The 22,924-nt window shown below is 44.6% G+C and overlaps 1 protein-coding gene across 1 annotated transcript in view; it reads right to left on the minus strand.

Moving 5' to 3' along the window:
* Positions 1-22,924, minus strand: part of KHDRBS2 (KH RNA binding domain containing, signal transduction associated 2) — a 1,060,381-nt gene that overhangs the window by 431,031 nt on the left and 606,426 nt on the right. The window contains exon 5 of the mRNA XM_086925219.1: positions 21,963-22,090. Coding sequence (XP_086781345.1) covers positions 21,963-22,090 — 128 coding nt within the window. The remainder of the gene's footprint in view (positions 1-21,962; positions 22,091-22,924) is intronic.

Genomic DNA, 22,924 nt, shown 5'->3' on the forward strand with positions numbered 1-22,924 from the left:
TGGGTTGGTGGTGAAACCGTCATCCTAGTCAGGCCCTATGGCTGTAAACTGGGGACTGATGATTAAAAAGCAATACGTTTAGGGCATACATTTTCTCTGCTAGTTTCAATTTAAAAGTCCAATTTTTAGATAAGGTTCTTGAGGCTAGTCAAGGAAGATGAAGACCTTACACAGACATTTCATGTCATTTATTCACAATGCAGTTCATCATCATGGATATACATCTATAACATCAAAAGTGTTATTTTAGCAAAAACCCTTAGGTTGATTTAATTTACGCAAGTTCTCTTTGAAGCTATTATTTATTGTAGCAAAAGCCAGTAGGTATATCTTGTTTATGTATATATGAGAATCTGTTTTCCTGATTTAAAATGTGTGCAAATTAGCATATTGATATAATATGTAAAGCTGCACAGGATATAAGGCCTTCTGTTCTCACCAGGGTAGTTTATGCAATAGCGAACGGGATCACTAAAGCAAAATCAGGTGTTTCCCTTAACAACTAAAGGTTTTTTCAGGTGTGTGACATATATCAATTTCAGATCTGCCAACTTACACAGTGCCAGAGAGTGTCATATGATATCAACCCGCTACAGGTGAAGAGTAGATATCACACAGTAAGCATAAGACAATCTAAAAACCCTGGCTGAAAATGTGGGTTTCCAGCTCATGTTTAGAGGCCCTAGGGTCATCCATCACAGGGCTTGTAATCAAGTTCCTTCCCCCCAGAGCATCAGCACCAGTGTTAGTTTGGACATTTGTACTAGCGCTGCTACTGGTTCCCCTGAATACTTTCATAAGGTTATAGCCTTAAAGCCGGCTGTCAAGGGGCTATACCAGTTGTTTAACCCTATCACCGCGGCGCAAATTCTTGCGCTGTGCTGAACGTTCCATTGGGCCTATGGAACCATGACGGAACGGTTCCGTCATGAGCACAGGCCAACCGACACTCATGACGGAACCGTTCTGTCATGAGCATGGAAGGGGTTAAAGTCCTTGAAAATGAGTAGTAAATGTGTTAAAAAATATGGAGAGGGACATTTACAATTTGTATAGTCCAAGGCAGAAGGATTATAAGGTTATCAGAATATTCCACCCACTAAAGGTTGAATGTTCTAAATTAAAAGGGAAACATATGTAGACAAACATTAGCATGTTGGATCTCCATCCTGACACCAGCCATTATAAATCTGGAGCTACTCCAGTGTCTATAATAAAAATCTTAACATTCTAATGTTCTAATATCATTCAGACACATGATGAAGCAGATAAACTTGCAAGAAAGTGACAAACGTGCTCAATTGGTGCTCATTTTACGTTTCAGAGTCTTAAGAAATGGATCATGAAGAAGCTTTGGGGCATATTTACAAGGATTTAACGCCACTGTAGCGTCAATTTTTTATTACCATATTTACAAGTTGCTGCAAAGCCCAGTTAGTGCATTTTTTAAGCGTCAACGTCTATTTTTCATAGCACTACTTTGCTTACTGTGACTTACCGAACATAAGATGCAAGGTAGGCGTTCCCATGAAAAAACGTACGCAAAACACACACACTGGTTCTGTGCAACCTCACAACACATATTTTAATATCTGTATAGTGTTCCTACAGTAGACACTGTGCACCACCATGTGTCGTAAAACAGCTCACTGGGTCACATACATCCACTTTTATGTCCATGCTTCACACATTGAAACAGCAAATTCCCAATGAGAAATGTTAGGGGTAATCTATGATGAAAGATCTAAGGCTGGTGTTGTACAAGAATTGGTAGCACTGCACGTTGTCTTGTATCAACAGGGATGAGGCATATGTACCATATTTATGGTGCATCCCTGTGCGTGCCCTTGAGCTAGTGCCAACAAATCTAGGCAGTGCCAGTGCTGACATACTTGTGCCTTGTAGCAAGGATGGCTGAACCGCATGGTAATTTATTCTGTGCATGAAGGGACACTTTATAGCACAAAAATAATCTGGAAAGGGGATTTGCCTCATCCATGTATGCTGCAGCATGCAGCACATATGTAATGAGCTGAAATGCATGAGAACTAAATACACGTCTCCTAGTCTTGCCTGTCTAACATCGCATTTTCAGAATTGTAAAATTTGACACAGCCCCAGATTTGTGAATCTAGAGATGCATCAGAAGCTATGGATGTTGTGGTGGAATGTCCGAACCCAACACCAATTGCCCACCCCTTAGCTGAAGTGGACTGGGGTAAGTCAAATATGAACAAGGTGATGCAAATCAAGGTTAGCTGGCTTTGAGCAACCCTCTAAATTTGGGGATGTTTTTAACACCACAAGAACATAAGCAAAAGTGATGTGCAGTCTTCTGAAGGGTTTCCACGCTGGCCGAGCCTACCTCCTGTTTGCTGAGGCTCCGCTGAGGCGTGCTGCTTGTGAGTTGTGGCTGTGGGACGGCCGGGCTTTGCTCCGCCGCAGCGTATCCTTCTGCACTTCCGGCTGGCCGGGCTTGGCTCCGCCGGTCGGGAGACAGCAAACTACAGCCCCCAGCAGCCCTGTGGCCAGGACGCCTCCCCCATCATCACCGCGCAGCGCCAGGAGTCGCATAAAGTTACACCCACTGCTGAGGACCGGGTGGCAGTCTTCTGAAGGGATTCCACGCTGGCCGAGCCTACATCCTGTTTGCTGAGGCTCCGCTGAGGCGTGCTGCTTGTGAGTTGTGGCTGTGGGACGGCGGGGCTTAGCTCCGCCGCAGCGTATCCCTCTGCACTTCCGGCTGGCCGGGCTTGGCTCTGCCGGTCGGGAGACAGTAAACTACAGCCCCCAGCAGCCCTGTGGCCAGGACGCCTCCCCCATCATCACCGCGCAGCGCCAGGAGGTGCATAAAGTTACACCCACTGCTGAGGACCGGGTGGCAGTCTTCTGAAGGGTTTCCACGCCGGCCGAGCCTACCTCCTGTTTGCTGAGGCTCCGCTGAGGCGTGCTGCTTGTGAGTTGTGGCTGTGGGATGGCCGGGCTTTGCTCCGCCGCAGCGTATCCCTCTGCACTTCTGGCTGGCCGGGCTTGGCTCAGCCGGTCGGGAGACAGCAAACTACAGCCCCCAGCAGCTCTGTGGCCAGGATGCCTCCCCCATCATCACAGCGCAGCGCCAGGAGGCGCATAAAGTTACACCCACTCCCTCGTCCCACGAGGACGCGCGCGGGACGTGCCAGGCTAAGCCCGGGCAAAGGGGGGGCCCTCTGAGGTCCTCAGAGACCGCAGGAGACTGGGCTGGGCCACCCCTCTTGACTTTGTCCTCTTGGTCAATAAGGTAATTCTCTCCTGCGTTTGACAGTAAAGAGTAGCAGCTTTTAATAGCCCTGATGGAGGGTAAAAGTAAAAGTAGAGCAGTGGTAAAAAAACAAACAATGCATACACGTTCTGCCACAAGAAAACAAGCAGTGGTGCCACCTCTTTTACCTACGCTAACAGCTATCGATAGAATGCTGCAGCAAACAATTGGGGTTGTGGTTAATGCCATCGAAAACACAGAAAGAAGACTTTCATTGCCAGCTAGTATGTGTTTAATAACTCAATCGCCAAAAGTGGTCAGTACACTAGTTAATAACACAAATGAAACATCGTTATCACATGATTCTCTTTTGCTACAATCTTTTGCAGGCTTGCCTAGGAACGACCAAAATCAATCTGTTGTACCACAACATTTAGAACCTTCTGTGACCTGTGTCTGGGAGAGCAGACTGTCATTAACGCCTAACCTGACAACAAGTGTCATACCGCTGCCCACAACTCAGAATGTGTCTAATGACATGGGGGATTTAGTTGGTTGTGACATCAATGGCATTATCCCCATTGTAGAATCTAGTGACATCAGTTTGGTAAGCAGTGAAACCGATTGCGGGTCTGCACGGCCTAAAAGGAAATCTACTTATAGTAGGAAAAGGCTGATAATCAGTAAGCAGGGTAAGACATATAGATGCAAAAAAAAGAGAGTTGTACAAATTCCTGTAGACCATGAGAGGGAGGGTGAGATACACCAACATAGTGGAAATATACACCTAAAGGAAACACTAATTCCAACTAGTGTCGAGAGACTTGTGCATTTTTTGGAGAAAACGATAAAAACCCACATTGCACCAGTGACAGAAATCCTAGAAATCCTTATTAAAAAAGTAGAGAATGTAGAAAAATTGGGTATAGCTAACTTGGACGTCCTGGAACACCTGGGCATGCAAGTCAGGTCTCCTACAACTAATGCACTATCTGGGAGACTGAACAAAAATACACCAAGTATAGTAACTAGAATTCCTAGTGTGCCTGCCACGCTGGTGAATTCTGTAGCAACCACAAGTGGAACGAACAGGTCAGCAACCATTTCCCAAAATATAACAAATGGGCAGAAAGCTGCTGGGGGTCAGAGGAATACAGGTGATCATGTTTATAACAACTAGAATCTGCCAGTACCCAGGCGCCACAATAATAATATCATCCCGGCCACAATTAATTTACCACCGGAATGCAGACCATACGTAGCAATCCTTGCCAATGTACCCAAATTACAGCCTACCCAATTTGAAAACCAGGAAACCTTAAAAAATAAAACCCTGCACTGGTTGGTGAAAAACTGTGGCTTCCCAATACGTGGGGCCAATGAGATTATCTCTACACAGAGGGTAGGATGGGTGGGACCAAATAAAAAGGAGATAAATGGGGATTGCATAGTTATACATTACAGGACTACTGAATGGGCGAGAGATTCGATTTTACATGCACCCATGCCATCTAATCATGAATATAACACCACCTTGTTCCCACTTGATTATTTTTACAGGAACCAGTCAGGAAGACAAATTACTACGCACCCCTTCCAGCACCCAAGAGCTGCCCATATTAACCATCTAAATGTTCCCCCCACTCCGTCCCCACTGTTCAATATATACAACAACTTTGCAGTTCCAATTTACAACAGATTCCAGGTGTTCCACTCATTAGAGGAGAATGATTGACTGAATGTATCATCTATGGTCGCACAACCTGAAATCGTTGTATCTGGCGATACAGTAACTATGGAAAAAGAGTTGGGGAGTCAATGTTGTGTAAGAGTTGTAACTGTGCAAAATTTAAACTTGTTCAATAATGAATTGTGCAAAAATAATGATGTAATTATGACAAATGTAAATGCATCACAAGACATTAATATGATACCGAGTCTAGAAACATCATTATTGACTAACCACTCTGAGGCCACAAGAGAAAATCATGTCGATTCCCTTGTAATTACCACCTGGAACATAGCGGGAATTGCCGCTAAACTAAGTACCCCGTTCTGGGACAACTTTATTATACATGGTTATGATATAATATGTCTACAAGAGACGTGGCACAGAGACCAAATACAAGTTGATGGTTACACCTCTTACAGTGTAACAGCAGTAGCCTCAAAGGCTGGTAGAGCAAAGGGTGGCCTACTGACTCTGGTCTCTACAAAACTAACGGAATTTAATGATGGGGGATATGTGGTGGTGGGTGAGCACGCTTCAGTTTTGCGCCTAATACACAGTAGAGGCAGGGACTTAATTATCGTGAATTTTTATAACAACATTGTGGGACCCAATCGGGATAAGATCATTCCTGATGTTGAGTGTGCAATAGAAGAAGCAATCGCACGTTCAAATAACAGCACTGTAATACTCTGGGCAGGAGATTTTAATATCAAAGCATGTAGTCAAGCCCGAAAGGGGATTTGTGGACATCGAGAAGAGTACTAGGGTAGTGACAATATCTTTTTTAATCATTTCCCACACAGTAATTATGGTAGTGCACTGAACAATCTGGTAGCTAAATTAAATATGGAGCTACTAGAATGTACAAAGAATAAAAACAACGAAAAGTGCCCCACGTTTAGAGGGAGGGACGCCCACTCTAATATTGATCATATTTTGGTGACTAGTGGCTCTGCTTACTCCAACGTCTGGGTAATAGAGCAGCCCGTGAGTGACCATAATAGTATCTCAGTGGAATTATTGGGCTGGGGCCCAAAAACAACAGTATATTGTAGGCCTGTCCAAGGGATCACGGCCGAGAGACCGAACGGCATGAGGATCAAATGGACCAAGATAGACCCCAATAAATTGACGAAGGATATCATTTGTAAATGTAACAGAGAGGTTGAATATTGCCTAGCACCAAATGTGACCGCGCCCACCTTATTCTCTAACTTTCTAAAAATAACGAGTACTGTTGAGAATTCTTTGGCCATAAGAAACAGAAAGCCCAAAAGAAATAAAACTGTGTGGTTTGATAAACATTGTGCCCAAACTCTAAAAAAGCTAAAAATAGCGCTTGATGATAAACCAAGGGACAAAGAAAGAATCAGAGAAGGACGAATTAATTATAAATCTGCTTTGGTATCTAGGAAAAAAGAGTTGCAAAATGATGCTTGGTATAAATTAGATATGGCTGCTGAAACTAAAGATCACAAACTATTCTGGGAAACTATTAATGGTCTTTTCTTAAAGAATGATAATATTCCCGAAGTCAGTTCTCATGCCATCTGTCACGCTTGGATTGTTCATTTTTCAGACATTTTTAACTCTGATCTTGATCCAGATGGGTTTGCTTTTAATGTAGATACATTACTATGCCTTAAATGGCAGAAAATGCAGTTATGTTTAACCTTGGATGAAGTTACAGAGGCAATTAAAAATAGTAATGGGGGTAAAGCACCTGGGCCTGATGGGGTACCCATGGATTTTTATAAACATGAAATAATTCTTTGGGCTCCAATTTTAACACGTTATTTTAATGCTGCAGTGGAAGATACTTTACCACTGACATGGGGTCAGTCAATTTTTGTACCCCTCCACAAAAAAGGATCCAGGTCCGAGGCCCGAAATTATCGACCCATCTCACTCTTGGACTCGACAGTTAAAATCCTTAGTCGAGTCCTACTAGTGAGATTGGAAGCCTGGGCTGAGGAAAAAAACATCCTATCCCCAGTCCAGTATGGGTTTCTTAGGGGGATGGGTACAATGGAGCAGTGCGTGAACCTGGAACTCATAGTCGGCAAGTACACCAAAGCTAAAGCTGGTAATCTTTACCTGTGCTTTGCCGACTTGAGTTCAGCATTCGATCTGGTGGAACACGCACTGCTCTGGCCTACTTTACTGGAGATGGGTGCCCCTATTGAAATTATCCATCTGCTTGCCCGACTGTATAATAATTTGTCCAGTAAAGTTAGATTTGGAAGAGATGGAGAATGCACCCCGTTTTTTAAAATCAGGAGAGGTATCCGACAAGGATGTGTACTTGCCCCTCTACTGTTCTCTCTTTTTATTAACCAGGTTGATCAAATTTTAAGACAGACTAATGCAGATGCACCTATCATTAATGGCAACCCGATTCCAATCCTATTATATGCGGATGACGCGGTCCTCCTTTCTAGGACTCATAATGGACTGCAACATCTAATTAATTAATTCCACTCATTCATTGAAAGTAGGAAGTTGAAAATTAATAAAGGTGAGACGGTTACAATGGTATGTGGTAAGAAACTGAGGAAATGTAAGCCTTTCTTTTTAGATGGGGAGAGACTAGAATCTGTCAGTAGTTTTTGTTATTTGGGTATTACTTTTGCAGGAGACGGGAGATGGGTTAATGAACAAAAAAGTGTCCTTTTTAAAATGGTTAGGAATACAAGTTTTATTTTTAGATTCGCAGCAAAATTGGGGGGTTGTAGAATTTATGAAATGTTATCTACATTTAATGCAAGGTGTATATCTTCAGCCATATATGGAGCCGGGGTTTGGGGACATGATGATCAGAGTGCCAAACTGATTCAGCACGAGGAAAATGTGTTTTTAAAACGACTAATCAGTGCCCCGGCTACGGCTCCAACCGAGATAATACACAGGGAACTTGATATGAATTATGTTAATGATTTAATTGTTTTACGTCCTTTGTCCCTATGGCACTCAATTTGGGCAAAGAAGGAGACAAAGTTTACCCAGGATGTAATTACTGATTGTATTAAACTTGACCGTCGATCAAACATGCCCTGGCTGAGCCACATACAACATTGGTATAAGACACTCTATGGCCTAAACATTTTTAAAGATCTTGCAATAGGTTTTACAACATCGAAGCAGGAGCTTAAAATTTCACTCCCTAAATATACAGCTGGGATTAGAACGGAAAAATATGTAAAACAAAGTATGTTCAATCTCTACCTGGAATATAATACTAATGAAGGCTTCCAAACTTATCTTACTGTTGTTAGTATTAATTCTCACCGTTTTGTATTGACCCGTCTCCGCTTGGGAATTGTGCATCACCTAGTGGCCTTTCCCGTGGTTAAGAAACCCGCCACCTGTTTGTGCCCCTGGACGGTAAATCCAAACAGAACATCTGTCATTTTATGCTATCCTGTAACTTTTATACCTCTTTTAGAAAATTTTATTTGAAACCCATCTTTTTAAAATATAACACGCGTGGTATACAAACAGCGATGCAACTGATGTTTAATCTAGAGACCCTGGATGTATGTTTTCACGTGGCCACTTATATTTTAAAATGTATTTCTGTAAGAAAGTCAATTATTATATGAATTTATTAAATGATGCTTTATCTTTTTCAAGTATTCGAAATTTGTGCTGCTAAATGTATTGTGTACTTTTGGTAGGATGACATTGACACTTTGCACTTTATCATGCTAATTTGCACATATATGAATGTTGTATAATTGCTGCTATTGTACTTTGTGCACTGAAAGAATGCCATAGCGTTTGCACTTTACTTTGACGTAGCTTAGACCTTTTTAGTATTCGGTTTTGTGCTGCTAAATGCATATTGCACTTTAAGAAGGATGGAACTGATACTTTGCACTTTATTAGGCTAATTTGCACATATATTAATATCGGATGAATGCTGCTATATTATAGTGTACATAGAAATAATTTTATAATACTCTGTGCTTTACTTTGATAAATTTTGTACATATTTTAGCGGAAACATGCTCCTAAAACCTGATATATATGTATTATGGCTGAGATACCCGCCACCCCCTCTCAACACAATCCCCAAGGATGGGAAACCGGAAACAGTTCTGAAGTTTTTGGAGACGGGAGGGAGTGACCCTCCCGGGCCGTATTTATTAAAATATGAAACAAATTAAAACATTAAATCAACCGTTTCATATTATGTACAATTTCCTTACCACATTGTGATGTTTGGCTAACCTTAACATATCCTCTAATACAAAGGTTCTCCTAGCCGAACTAACATCCTACCAAACATTTACTTAACTTTTTGAAATTGTACATCCTAACGTTTAAGGGCCAACGGCAAGGTCGTAACCGGTGTCAAGATCCCTAACCCAGACATATCCCCCTCACTTGAGAGGGGCGGCACGGAGGCATACCTCAAGTGCAACTACCAATTTCCCTTGACTTGACGGGGGCCCCAATAAAACTCGACGCCACTTAAAGGTCGTACGAGGACTCGTGTGAGGTATCTAGAAGGTAGCGTAGACCCCCCCCCAAACCCCACACAACTTACCACATCTGCCGTCGCAGACGTCCTGGCCCCGGGAAATTCCCCAGGAGGGGGCTGTAACCCCTCCTACCCATGAAGGGGCCTTGACCGCCTTCCCTTTCCTTTCGGCGACCCATCCTTAGAAGGGACCGCCTCCCCGTTGAGGGGCCAATGGCCACCTCCCCCGAGCGCCCCCATCCGTAATGGGTGACGCCCACTCATAGGGATCTTCCAATTAGTGCTCACCGATCATGACCTTACCGCCCGACCAGAATAATACGACAATGCTAACTAAATAACTAAACACTAAATATAACAGACAGTATCAACAACAACTTTATTCAAAGCATGCTTACTGCTGAACACCAAAGCACAATTACTTTATTCGCAAAACATAACACAAATCGATCATTCTTTATTGCATACTCAAAATCTTCACGATAATACCACAACCTGTAAACGAAAATCAGATTTATCCATCAAACTTTATTCAAAACCACTCGCTGTCTTCAGGGGCTGGTGGGTGGGTCAAAATTGGCTCTTCGTTCCGTCTCGAGCTCACGTGCAGCGAGGAGGTGCAGCTTCAGAGCACAGGAACAAGAGGATGCCTTCTGGTCTCGTTCCTCCTTTTATCCGTCTTCAGGGCGGGCGTAAACCCGCCCCTGCCTGCCCCTTGGGCGTGGCCAGCCGCGTCAGTGTCTAGGCCAACCCACTCTAGGGCGGGAAAAGGCGCGCCCCGGCTACGCCGCTTCGGGCATACCAGCCGAGGCTCGCCTCCCGCCCAAGATGGCTTCCCGGGGGGATCGTGGTACTCTGCCATAAGTTCGGGGGGACCGATTGGTCGCCCCTTTCCATATGGCTGAGATACCCGCCACCCCCTCTCAACACAATCCCCAAGGATGGGAAACCGGAAACAGTTCTGAAGTTTTTGGAGACGGGAGGGAGTGACCCTCCCGGGCCGTATTTATTAAAATATGAAACAAATTAAAACATTAAATCAACCGTTTCATATTATGTACAATTTCCTTACCACATTGTGATGTTTGGCTAACCTTAACATATCCTCTAATACAAAGGTTCTCCTAGCCGAACTAACATCCTACCAAACATTTACTTAACTTTTTGAAATTGTACATCCTAACGTTTAAGGGCCAACGGCAAGGTCGTAACCGGTGTCAAGATCCCTAACCCAGACATATCCCCCTCACTTGAGAGGGGCGGCACGGAGGCATACCTCAAGTGCAACTACCAATTTCCCTTGACTTGACGGGGGCCCCAATAAAACTCGACGCCACTTAAAGGTCGTACGAGGACTCGTGTGAGGTATCTAGAAGGTAGCGTAGACCCCCCCCCAAACCCCACACAACTTACCACATCTGCCGTCGCAGACGTCCTGGCCCCGGGAAATTCCCCAGGAGGGGGCTGTAACCCCTCCTACCCATGAAGGGGCCTTGACCGCCTTCCCTTTCCTTTCGGCGACCCATCCTTAGAAGGGACCGCCTCCCCGTTGAGGGGCCAATGGCCACCTCCCCCGAGCGCCCCCATCCGTAATGGGTGACGCCCACTCATAGGGATCTTCCAATTAGTGCTCACCGATCATGACCTTACCGCCACAGGTCCGGATAGTTGACCGGCTATCCGGACCCCCCACCACACTCCTACCTAAAGGTCATGTTTTAACGTCGTCAGCCAAGCCATGAAGTCTCCTATGAGTAACTCATTCCCCATCCGAGACAAATGAACACCGTCCCCCAAGTACATACTGTCATTATTAATACATCCATGCGCGATAGAATGCAGTGCCTTGGAACGGAACAACCTACTTATTTTGTTATTAATTTTTCTCACAGAGTGATTTACAGCAGAAACAGAAAAAGCCCCCCACCACACTTTTCGTGGGATCATATGGGACCACCCAATTGTGCACCCTGGAACTCTCCTCGCTAACCAACTTACAGTGGAAAGCATCGCTTCCAGGAGAAGTCGTCTACCAGTGGTGACCAAATCATTGCCCCCAAGATGTACTATGACTACAGATGGCGGTGACCTCGTCCGCCCTAGCAAACCCTCGAAAAATGATTGAAACTGGTCAATACAGAGACCGCCCTTTCCGTAGAAGGACACACTGTACCCGTATTCCCCAGCCACGTGCACCATGTCACCTGCCTTGAATACGTCCGCGGCACGCCTCACGTATGAGTGGCCCACGACCCACACCTCCTTTTTAACAGCCGGTGATGTCTGACCGCTGGCCCGGTGTAGGGTCGACTGCATAGTCCGCCCCGCCTCGTAGGCTTGCGTAACTGAAAACCAAACAAAAACAAGAAGCGTGAGTACATCATTACAGCTTCACAACATGTGCAAACGCACATACCTTTTATAACAATTGGAGGACCAACGCCCCACACGTTTAACTTGTTCCATATTCAGACCCCTGGCTGTAGCCTCCGTAGCAGCCCCTATCCGAAAGGAATGGGTCCCAAACTCGCCCGGGTTCAAGCCCGCAGCTGTAATTGACATCGCAAGCACCTGCTGAAACTGAAACCTTGTCAGTGGGGCGGCGTCTGCGTGTCTCAACAAGGTCCCCCCCCATGATGCCACCCTTTGTGTCAAATAATCCTCTAAACACTTCACTGGGCACATGGACGACCCGGGAATCCTGTGTATAATTATGCAGTCGCCCATCCCGCTTTGATCGGTCTTGGACTTTACAAAAGAGACAGTCATCGACTCCCCTCTGATTTGAACGTGCTCTGCGCACAACCCTCCCGTAACATCCTGCTTGTTCCTCGCCACTAATTCGCTCACCCGCATAGCTCCATGAAATGCTAGCGTAAAAGCAGCTCGGAATAACACTGTCTCAAATTGAGATGAACATGTTGTAGGGAGTCTGGATAATAACTGTGCTAACCTGTCCAAACCTATCGGGCGCCTCTCGTCTACTCTGCGACCCTCAAGGCGTTGCCACCCTCGTAGCGCTTTTTGCACAGTGAAAGACGCTGTTGGGTCCTGTATCCCATGAGCCCTAGCAACAAAAGAAATGGCAGCCCGATGCCTCTGGGCCGTGGCCACCGATTTCCCTGCCCGATGTAAAGACATCAAAAAGTTCACTACCCATTCCTCCTGCCCCCAAAGGTCCCCTCTAGCAGTCCCCAAAAAGGCTAAATAGGAAAGGAACGCCCCTTCATATGCCTTCCTCGTCCTGGGTGCTAAACTCTCTCCCACGAGGTTACGAAGCTCGGGGCACCGAGAGACCAGAGAGCTTCGGGAAAGGGTGCAGGCTCCGGGTCCGCTGTGGGAAGGAAACCCCAGAAAGCCTGCATACGAAAACGAGAAAGGGCATCAGCCGCCTGGTTCATTATCCCCGGGACATGTCTTGCTTTGAATAGTACATTCAATTGCATACATAATAATACAATTTCCTTGAGCAGTCTCAAAATCCATTTGCATCGTGCTGCCTGGCTATTGATACACTCAACCACGGTCATATTGTCAGACCAGAATACCACAGAGTGATTTCTGAACCCTTCAGGCCACGTTCTCAGGGCCACCAAAATGGGGAAGAGTTCCAGGAAGGCAATGTTACTTGTCAGCCCACTGTCTCGCCACCATGCTGGCCATTTTTGTGCAGACCATCGAGTACCGAAAATGGCACCAAAACCTATACTCCCTGCCGAATCTGTCCATAGCCCCAGTTCCTCAGAGGACACGGCTGGTTTGTTCCAGACGACTCGCCCATTGAAATCCGCCAGAAATGCCAACCAAATGCGCATGTCCTGGCGGACCTCGGCCGAGAGCCTTGTGCGATGATGGCCCTCCTTCAGTCCGACCATGGCTTGAGCGATCGAACGGGAAAAGGGGCGGGCCATTGGTATAACTCTTAGGGCAAAATTCAACTGCCCCACTAACTGCTGTAGCTGATGCAGTTTAACCTTAGTTTCACTCATACACATTTGCAGGGATGCCCTGAACTTTAACACTTTATCACATGGTAAACGAAAACAACCTTCTCCGGAGTCTAACTCGATCCCCAGAAACTCGAGGCAGGTCGAAGGACCCACCGTCTTACCTGGTGCCAATGGCACGCCAAACTGATTCATTAAAACACAAAATGCAGCCAAAGCTTTCCCACATTCCGAATCCCCGGCTGCCCCCAGGAACAAAAAATCATCAAGATAATGCATCACATGTTGAAAACCCGTCCTCTTAGTAAAGACCCATTGTAGGAAACTACTGAATTCCTCAAAATAGGCACAAGAAATAGAGCATCCCATCGGCATACACCTATCCATGTAATACTGTCCCTGGAACGTGAAACCCAGTAGACGCTGATCGTCGGGATGTACCGGGAGCAACCGGAACGCTGACTCGATATCCGATTTTGCCATCAGCGCACCGGGCCCCAGGCGATTCAAAATGGCCATGGCCTCATCAAAAGATGCGTACCGTACCGAACATATTTCTGGGTCTATCGCTTCGTTTACGGAAAGACCACGTGGGGCTGACAAATTATGTATCAGCCGAAACTCACCCGGGTCCTTCTTGGGGACCACTCCTAAAGGCGAACAAACAAAGTTAGCCACCGGGGGTACACTAACTGGACCGGCCACTCGACCTCGAGTAACCTCCTTCCGGATCTTTTCCTGTACCACGGTCGTATGCTGCAAGACCGATATCTGATTTTTGCATCTTTCCACACCCTGAAAGTCCCCTACTGGGATGCGGAAACCATATGAAAACCCGTTCCGCAACACCCCAGCAGAAGCACGATCCGGGTATTCACTGAGCCAGGGAATCATTGCCAAGGTATCAATCAGGGTAGGTAAAGGCGCCCCTCGGACTATGTTAGACCTGTTTGGCGCCTCCTCTACCCCCGTTATCACCCGTTTTGGCTCTGCACATGGACTCAGGATGGGATGATTGCCCACACCCACTACATTCGTGTCTGAATTTGCACGATCCCTGGGGCCTAGTACATTTACCTCTGTTAAAATTCCAACAAACCCCCTTTTTACCTGTATTACCGGTAGGCCTCGAGTGATTGTCGGTACCCGTACCTGATCGAAAGGGCGTCCCCGCATACTGGCGGGAGGATTCACCCACATTACTCCCCACTAATGGCACTTTCAACATACCATTCTCCTTCATTTTGGACCAGGACACAGAATAGTAACAATCCCAAGTTAAGTTTTTATCATGTTCTTTTGCTTTTCTGAAAAGATTATCATAGCAAAACCAATGATTACCCTCGTGTGATACCGAGTACCCCATGATCCGTGACTGATAACTTGGCAATTCGGGAAGCAATTCGGGCCTCCGTTCTCCCAAGATCGATGTGAAAATCCCCCATGCCTTGCCCCAATTGCCAATGTTTTCATTAACCTTAAAGGCGGCCATCTTTGTGCGCCAAACACTCGGATGCATGAGATCCTTCTGACTTTTAACATGCTCCATTTCATAATGATCTGTAAGCAACGAGAAGATGTTCACATATTCCCCTGCCCATATCTTTTCCTTAATAGCTAAAGGAACATGCTGACCCAACCTCTCCCTTCGAGAGGGTGCCGACTCTTCCCTCGCAATCGGCAATGGCCGCTTACCTGAACTGGACGCTGTCTCCGCGACTAAAACCGTCCCCTGAGGCTTCTCCACGGCCGCGGCCGGCGTGGGTACCCTCGCTGCTTCACGAGCCTCCCGCAGTTGCTTCATTAACACCTGCGCGTCGACAGCCGTGGCGCCCTCGCTACTTTTACCCAACCACGCTGCTACTTGTGCTGCCAGCTCGGGCGGCATGTCTTCCCCGGACACGGGGGTGACCACCACGGGAATCGGATTCCCTTCCTCCGGCACGGGAGTGGGTGCTTCGAGCGGGACACTGGGACCCGGGGTATCTCCCCCAGCTGCTCCTCTCTTGGGCCTCTTGCCTTTTCCACCCGGGGCCGTTCCCTCCAAAGGTCGTTTCGGGCCCCCTTCCTCATTTTTATCCATCCGCCTCTTTAGGTCGGTCATCTCCTTCATGAGAACACGCAGCATCTGTTCGGTAGTCATTCGTTTTCCCGCCTTCTTCGGCATTCTCCGACAGAGTATCTGCAAAACAAACGAGAAAGATTATAACGCTCAAAATTGGCTCTTCGTTCCGTCTCGAGCTCACGTGCAGCGAGGAGGTGCAGCTTCAGAGCACAGGAACAAGAGGATGCCTTCTGGTCTCGTTCCTCCTTTTATCCGTCTTCAGGGCGGGCGTAAACCCGCCCCTGCCTGCCCCTTGGGCGTGGCCAGCCGCGTCAGTGTCTAGGCCAACCCACTCTAGGGCGGGAAAAGGCGCGCCCCGGCTACGCCGCTTCGGGCATACCAGCCGAGGCTCGCCTCCCGCCCAAGATGGCTTCCCGGGGGGATCGTGGTACTCTGCCATAAGTTCGGGGGGACCGATTGGTCGCCCCTTTCCAGTTGTTTTGTTTACTATGTCTGTTGCTATTTGGTTGTATTTTTACATACCGAATGAAGCATCTTTTGACTTTGACTTTGATGTCCCATTGGTGTTTGTGCCTTGTATGCTACCCCCAAATCCTTGACACATGTAGTACATTCTTGGTTGACACATATGTGTGTCTCAACCCCATGACAGTGGAAGACAACAGTGTCACTTGTACCAGTGATAGCATTGCCAATCAAACATTGTGAAGTATGGTGCAGTATGCATCTATGAAGGTTTGCATGTTGACAGCCAAGACACATTTGAACTAAAGACATCTGATCACTGCAAGCCACATCCACAACATATGTCACATGCCATTTCCATAGATTGTTGCCTGACAGGTCACATACTACTTAGCGTTAATTTTTTTTAACCGCATTACACATTAGCGTGAGGTTTACATAGCTGCAATCAAAAAAACTTACAAAGTACATGAGTTGTCAATAAAATATCTAATCTAAACCATTAGCAGAAAAAGATTTACACAAACTACACTGGACTTCCACCTCTGGTCTGCAATGCAGCCTGTTGATCTGTAGCCAGTTTCTGCTTAGATTTGCGCTTGATATCAAGCCATCGCTTTTAGCAGTCCATCACTGTTCTCTTGTCTTCTGCAATGGAGTTCACCTGGTTGACTATGGACTGCCATATAGCGCTTTTGGTCCCCAATGACACCTTGGAGCTGCCCAAGAGCTGGTGTTGATGCTCCATCCCCTCGACAATCATGATCTCATTCTTCTCCTGACTGAAGCCCATATTTGTGAGGACTTGTGCCTCCATTGTGTAACTTTTTTTGTGATGCTGGGGTGACATAAACAATGCACCACACTACGCCCAATTTACAAAGTGTAGCATCTAGGCAGATGTGTCAATTTGTAAAGCCCTGCACTATACTATGCCTGCATCACAGATATTGTTTGCAGGATGGGCGACCCACATACAAAAGCATCGTAGAAGTGACCCAGTGAAATATATGAGATTTCACTGTGCCACTCCTATGACTTGGCTGTGTCACAATCCTTACGCCTGCTTCAAACAAGCGTAAGGAGTGACAATGGGCTTTTTACAAGGGAGTTGCCCATGTGTATTAACACATTGCTGGAGTTAAGTCAGTTATCCGGCACACTGTAGCAACGCGTCATTATTGCGCCACCAGATACGTCAGGATTCCTGATGTGTCAGTTGAGTCCTTGTGACATGGAGCATCATAGTGCAAATACGGTGCATCCATGGTGTCACAAGGATGGTACAAGGCAAAGTGACGCATCACTGCTTTTCTCCAGCGATGTGCCACTTTTCATAAATGAGGCCCTGAATCTGCATATCCTCTTCCTCTAGTACTCTGACTGGTCATCCTGGCTGTTCAGGAGTTTGAGGGGGATTGTTGGCCTGTGCTCAATTTTGTCCTGGCTGTTCCATTCTGCATTATAGTGTTTATATTTAATTTTTCCTTTGAGGTGTATTTGTAGGCTCTTTTTGCCGCTAGGCACTGAAAAGTGACGTTGAGCTGACTAGCATGAATTTTCTTGCAGCCAAATGGCTGGCTGGCACTTTTTCCATGCTAGCATACATTTTTCTATCACCTTGACACTAGTGTTACAGACAGTTTTTGTAACTATACCCTTTAGTTATTGTGTTCTAAAAGCATGTAGAAGAGTGTAGACTAAATGAAAATATTTGTTTGAATACCATATGTTTGTGCTTACTAAGATTCCATGGTGTACTCTTTTAATGTGGAATAGAGCTGTGAAAGTGATGACTCATATGTTGTGGAAGTTTCATTAACCAGTCTTCTCTGAAAAATGATATATGTGAAGAATTAAGAGGAGAAAATGTAAACTAGGTAACCTTATTAACGATTATTGAAGAGTTGTTTTAATATTATGTTTGTTCCTGGGAAGTGTGCACCATCTGAGAAAAAGAAATGGTGCTGCATATTTATGCTAATTCCAATTTCACGGAAATTTTCAGAACATGATCTTCATACATGTACTAATGAAAATTATTAGAAACAATTTAGTTGCTTCACATTTTGAAAAAACTTTATACATTGGTACCTTTGAAATATAGTAATGTGACATTGTTACACATGCAAATTGCTACTGAATTAATATGCTTTATAAGTGGCAACGATTTCAGAGAGAATATAAGGTTTAGAAACTTTTGAATTAAATGCAGATTTCCATTCATTTACAGTATGTATTTCATGAACTAAAATTCAATTGAGGCCTGCATTTTCCTTCTCCTGCACGATTCTTTTCTTATGAGAAAGCCTCATATATTTGGTATGTGAGTTCCCATGCACATACTAAGACTATTTGCAACTAATTTGCTACTTTTGGAACATCTGCTCTAAGAAATTGTCCTTTTTAACTCACTCATGAGCCTTTACTGAAAGCCAATTGGTTATAATTTATCATTTTGAAAACTTCGACAACTCATGTGATGAGCTCCACCTTTTTGCCATAAAATGTGTCTTTTTTATGGTGTATGACAATCATCCTATACAATCTGACCAATGTACTCAGTGGTCTGATCAGATGAGTGGATCCAGGAGGTGTGCCCCGGAACTTGGAAATGATATTATGCGTTGGACTGATGATCGGACACACATTCTTTGTGCCACTTGTTTTGACACTATGCCACCTTTCTAAAGAGGTTCACTTTCTGTCAGACTTAGAGACAGCCTTCGGAATTGCGGAATCTCTTGGCAGGCGCATTCACTGTGAGTGCTATTCCTGGTCTTCTTTTCCTCTTGGGAGAGAATGTTTGAGCTGACATGATCCATGTCCTCTCATGAACTCTCCTTGTAGAAGTTTGTTAATTGATGGCCTAAAAGTGATACATTTGATTATTGTATATTTCTAAATCCAGTGTCTGCTGTTGATGTATGTATCTTCTTAATTTACCTATAACTTCTATCTGTTTATAAATCCTGTTTCTGTCTCTCTACAACGTGTCTCCAGTGATTGACTTTGCATTTCAATAGTATTAATGAGAGATTGACATTCTAATAGAGAAGTCTTTAGTCAACAGGTCTTAATGTTACTATTATGCATAGCTTTAACTGAATTACTTGTTTGTATGGTTCTAGCCTGACTGAATTTATTCAGGAGACTTGGTTTAGCTGTAATAATCCTGTACCTGTATACTCTAGTATTAATATACATGAATCTAATTGCAAGATTGTGAGTCAGTTACCCAATTCCTGGTCCTCATTGGACAACTGGATTGGATCCCCCATATCCGACCCATCTCGGCACGGTTCATGACCCATCGGAGGAAAAATTAAATGACGCTGAGGTGCAGAGCCAGAAAAAACTAAGATCAAAGCAAATGGGCTCAGTGGCGCCACAGCACACGCTTAATCAGCGTAATTATATTTTCAGTACAGACGAGCCATGGGAATCATACACTTTATGAAATGGAAAAAAACTGTTGTATATCTATAGAAGTGTTATCAGAAGAGTGGGGAGGAGGAATACATGTCCATTTATTTCCCCGGGTAAGTATCAAGGTTAATCAAGTGGGAAAATGGACACTTGTAACAATTCTAGACCATTGGTTAGAAAAACTATGGTATCCTCAAAAGACCCAATGTGTGTTGGTGTTGCGGTATATTTCTTTCATCCGCCCCTACATTGTGGTTTTCGGCAGTTATCATCGGATACCATAGAGAGTGTGGGTGCCTGCCTCATCCAGAGGCTCCTCTGGTCTAGGTTGCAGTGTCCAGAGATGAAAAAGAGACCAGTGCAAAAAAGGTGAAAAGCTGGTAAAAATAAGATCAACACCTAGGAGGTTTTTAATGAAGTGGTGGAGATCTTATGTTAAAATAAAGTGGGTACTTGTCCTAGATCGAGTTACTGGATCTAGAAGTGTGGATTTCCAAAGGGTGTCGACATGTTTCAGCCCCCTATGACTCAGCGGAGTCTGTGGGGCTTTCGTCAGGACAGGGAGGACAAACAAACATAGAGAATCTACTCACACTTTTTTGTGTGGTGTTCAAGGGATGATTATATGGAGGGTCAACATTAGCCACTCTAGTCCTATTAACCTGAAAGAGAAAATAGACACATATATGTTGTACAGGGATAAATATCCTACATTCTCACAGTATTACAGGAGCTGGGGTGGGCACAGCAGTGAGCTCTAGTCAAAACTACTTGGTAGATGCATATTAGCTAAAATAGCGTGTACACATAACACAATGGAGTGTCACCTAGAAAGGCAGAGGAAAGAGGGAGGCGAAAGTGGACAAAATACGATTACAGTACTGCGATGTTTTGGCAATCAGCAGGATGTGACTAAAACATAATAGTGAATTATCAACTTCGTATGAGGCTTAATAAAGCGCTAGGACCTCAATGCAAATTGAAGTCACTATGTCAAAAGATCGATAATGACAAACAATACTCCGAACTTATAGGAGAAGGAATGTGAGGTAAAAGTATTGCAAAACCTTAAGCAGAAAGGCGCGGAACAACGGACCCCTTCGTGATTTAAAGCAGCGCAAAAGAACGCTGGAAAAACGGCCACACGAAAGAAGGTCCTATTAAATACTTACCCCGGTTTGTGGAGTCTTTAGCTATCCTCGGGGAGGCCCAGAGCTAGAAAGAGAGGGTAAACAGAGATAAGAACCTCCTTACCTCAAGGGAAGTGTGTACTTCCCTGACTAATAAGTGCCGCCATTACCCGCGTGTGTAGGATCCTTTGCCGCATGTGCTGACTCTGCCCCCGGATGCCGAGCTGGTGTCCGGGAGGGCGTATTTAGCAGAGTTTTTTTGAAAGCACAACTTTATTGGCTCTTAACGAAAAACGGACAGAGGAAATGCTCGTTTGTGCTAACAAAAGGCAACAAACAACTGTGATGAAAAACAGAACCTGCTATATACGTTATTAAGGGGGTTTTTTCTTTGGAAGTGACAGCTTTTTGGGTCAATACTTTTACCTCACATTCCTTCTCCTATAAGTTCGGAGTATTGTTTGTCATTATCGATCTTTTGACATAGTGACTTCAATTTGCATTGAGGTCTTAGCGCTTTATTAAGCCTCATACGAAGTTGATAATTCACTATTATGTTTTAGTCACATCCTGCTGATTGCCAAAACATCGCAGTACTGTAATCGTATTTTGTCCACTTTCGCCTCCCTCTTTCCTCTGCCTTTCTAGGTGACACTCCATTGTGTTATGTGTACACGCTATTTTAGCTAATATGCATCTACCAAGTAGTTTTGACTAGAGCTCAATACTGTACCCACCCCAGCTCCTGTAATACTGTGAGAATGTAGGATATTTATCCCTGTACAACATATATGTGTCTATTTTCTCTTTCAGGTTAATAAGACTAGAGTGGCTAATGTTGACCCTCCATATAATCATCCCTTGAACGCCACACAAAAAAGTGTGAGTAGATTCTCTATGTTTGTTTGTCCTCCCTGTCCTGACGAAAGCCCCACAGACTCCGCTGAGCCATAGGGGGCTGAAACATGTCGACACCCTTTGGAAATCCACACTTCTAGATCCAGTAACTCGATCTAGGACAAGTACCCACTTTATTTTAACATAAGATCTCCACCACTTCATTAAAAACCTCCTAGGTGTTGATCTTATTTTTACCAGCTTTTCACCTTTTTTGCACTGGTCTCTTTTTCATCTCTGGACACTGCAACCTAGACCAGAGGAGCCTCTGGATGAGGCAGGCACCCACACTCTCTATGGTATCCGATGATAACTGCCGAAAACCACAATGTAGGGGCGGATGAAAGAAATATACCGCAACACCAACACACATTGGGTCTTTTGAGGATACCATAGTTTTTCTAACTAATGGTCTAGAATTGTTACAAGTGTCCATTTTCCCACTTGATTAACCCTGTATATCTATAGAAGTCTTGTACTAGTTTTACAAGGTTTCTCAGTGTTCAGGAAACAACTTTGTTAATAGGCTCAAGCCAGGTACTCCTTTGGATTTTAAAATGTAGAACAACCAACCTGGATGGAAGCGCCACCGCTGATCGAAGTCCTCTTCCACGTAAACCCGGAATTCTGCTCGCATCCTCTGATCCATTTAAAAAAGACAATTCTCTCAGCTGTTCCTGACGGATTTCATCGTTGTAGTCCTGAAAGAAAATAATGCCAGTTAGTGACATTCGGAAATACAAATATCGAATAAAATACTATTATTCACAGCAAATGGCTGCAAATGAAAAGACTAGAATGCACCCGGAATTAGAAGGATACTCCTCATCTACAGCAACCTAGTGAAACATCATATCCGGATTCTTACTGCAGCAGTATATTGAGGACCCCCTGGAATTTCACAGGCTGACCCCACCTCATATACATACAATTCTCCTGATCTGCGCAAGGGTTTATCACTTGAAAGGTGGAAGGAGTTGTGTTGTCTCATGGTCTAGCCATAAATAATCCTGCAGTTTAACTGGAGTTTCTCTGATGACCTACAGAAAATAAGCTTTGTGGAATGTTTATATTATGTTCCGTGATTTGGAGGCTTTTGAAGAGTTACGGAATTTTTGCAGTATAATTTCAAACTCAGAGAACCGACATTTTAGAATGGCACTGTAAGATTTCGGGAATATACTGCAATATTTTAAAATGGTCAATATGTTATTGTTTGCAATGCCTCAACAGTTTCATTCCAATGTAAAAATTCTGAAAGCACACAGCCATACTGCTCCCAGTGATTCATAATAACATGTTCTGCAGTAGATTCTCTAAAGTTCAGGAACCTTTTTAATGTATGATGGCACTGCCGATGGTGAAAGGAATGATATTAGCTCATGTGTCATGCTCATCAGTCTCCCTACCCACTCCAACCCTCTGGATCTGTTACATAAAAAAAAACTCTGTCCATCCAGTCCCGAAAGGTTCCTTCCTGATTGTTACTTCTTCTCTATAACCCTTATAAATGTATCTGGGACTTCGCAGCTCTT

The sequence above is a fragment of the Lissotriton vulgaris genome, chromosome 6, assembly GCF_964263255.1.
Source record: "Lissotriton vulgaris chromosome 6, aLisVul1.2, whole genome shotgun sequence".
NCBI lineage: Eukaryota > Metazoa > Chordata > Amphibia > Caudata > Salamandridae > Lissotriton > Lissotriton vulgaris.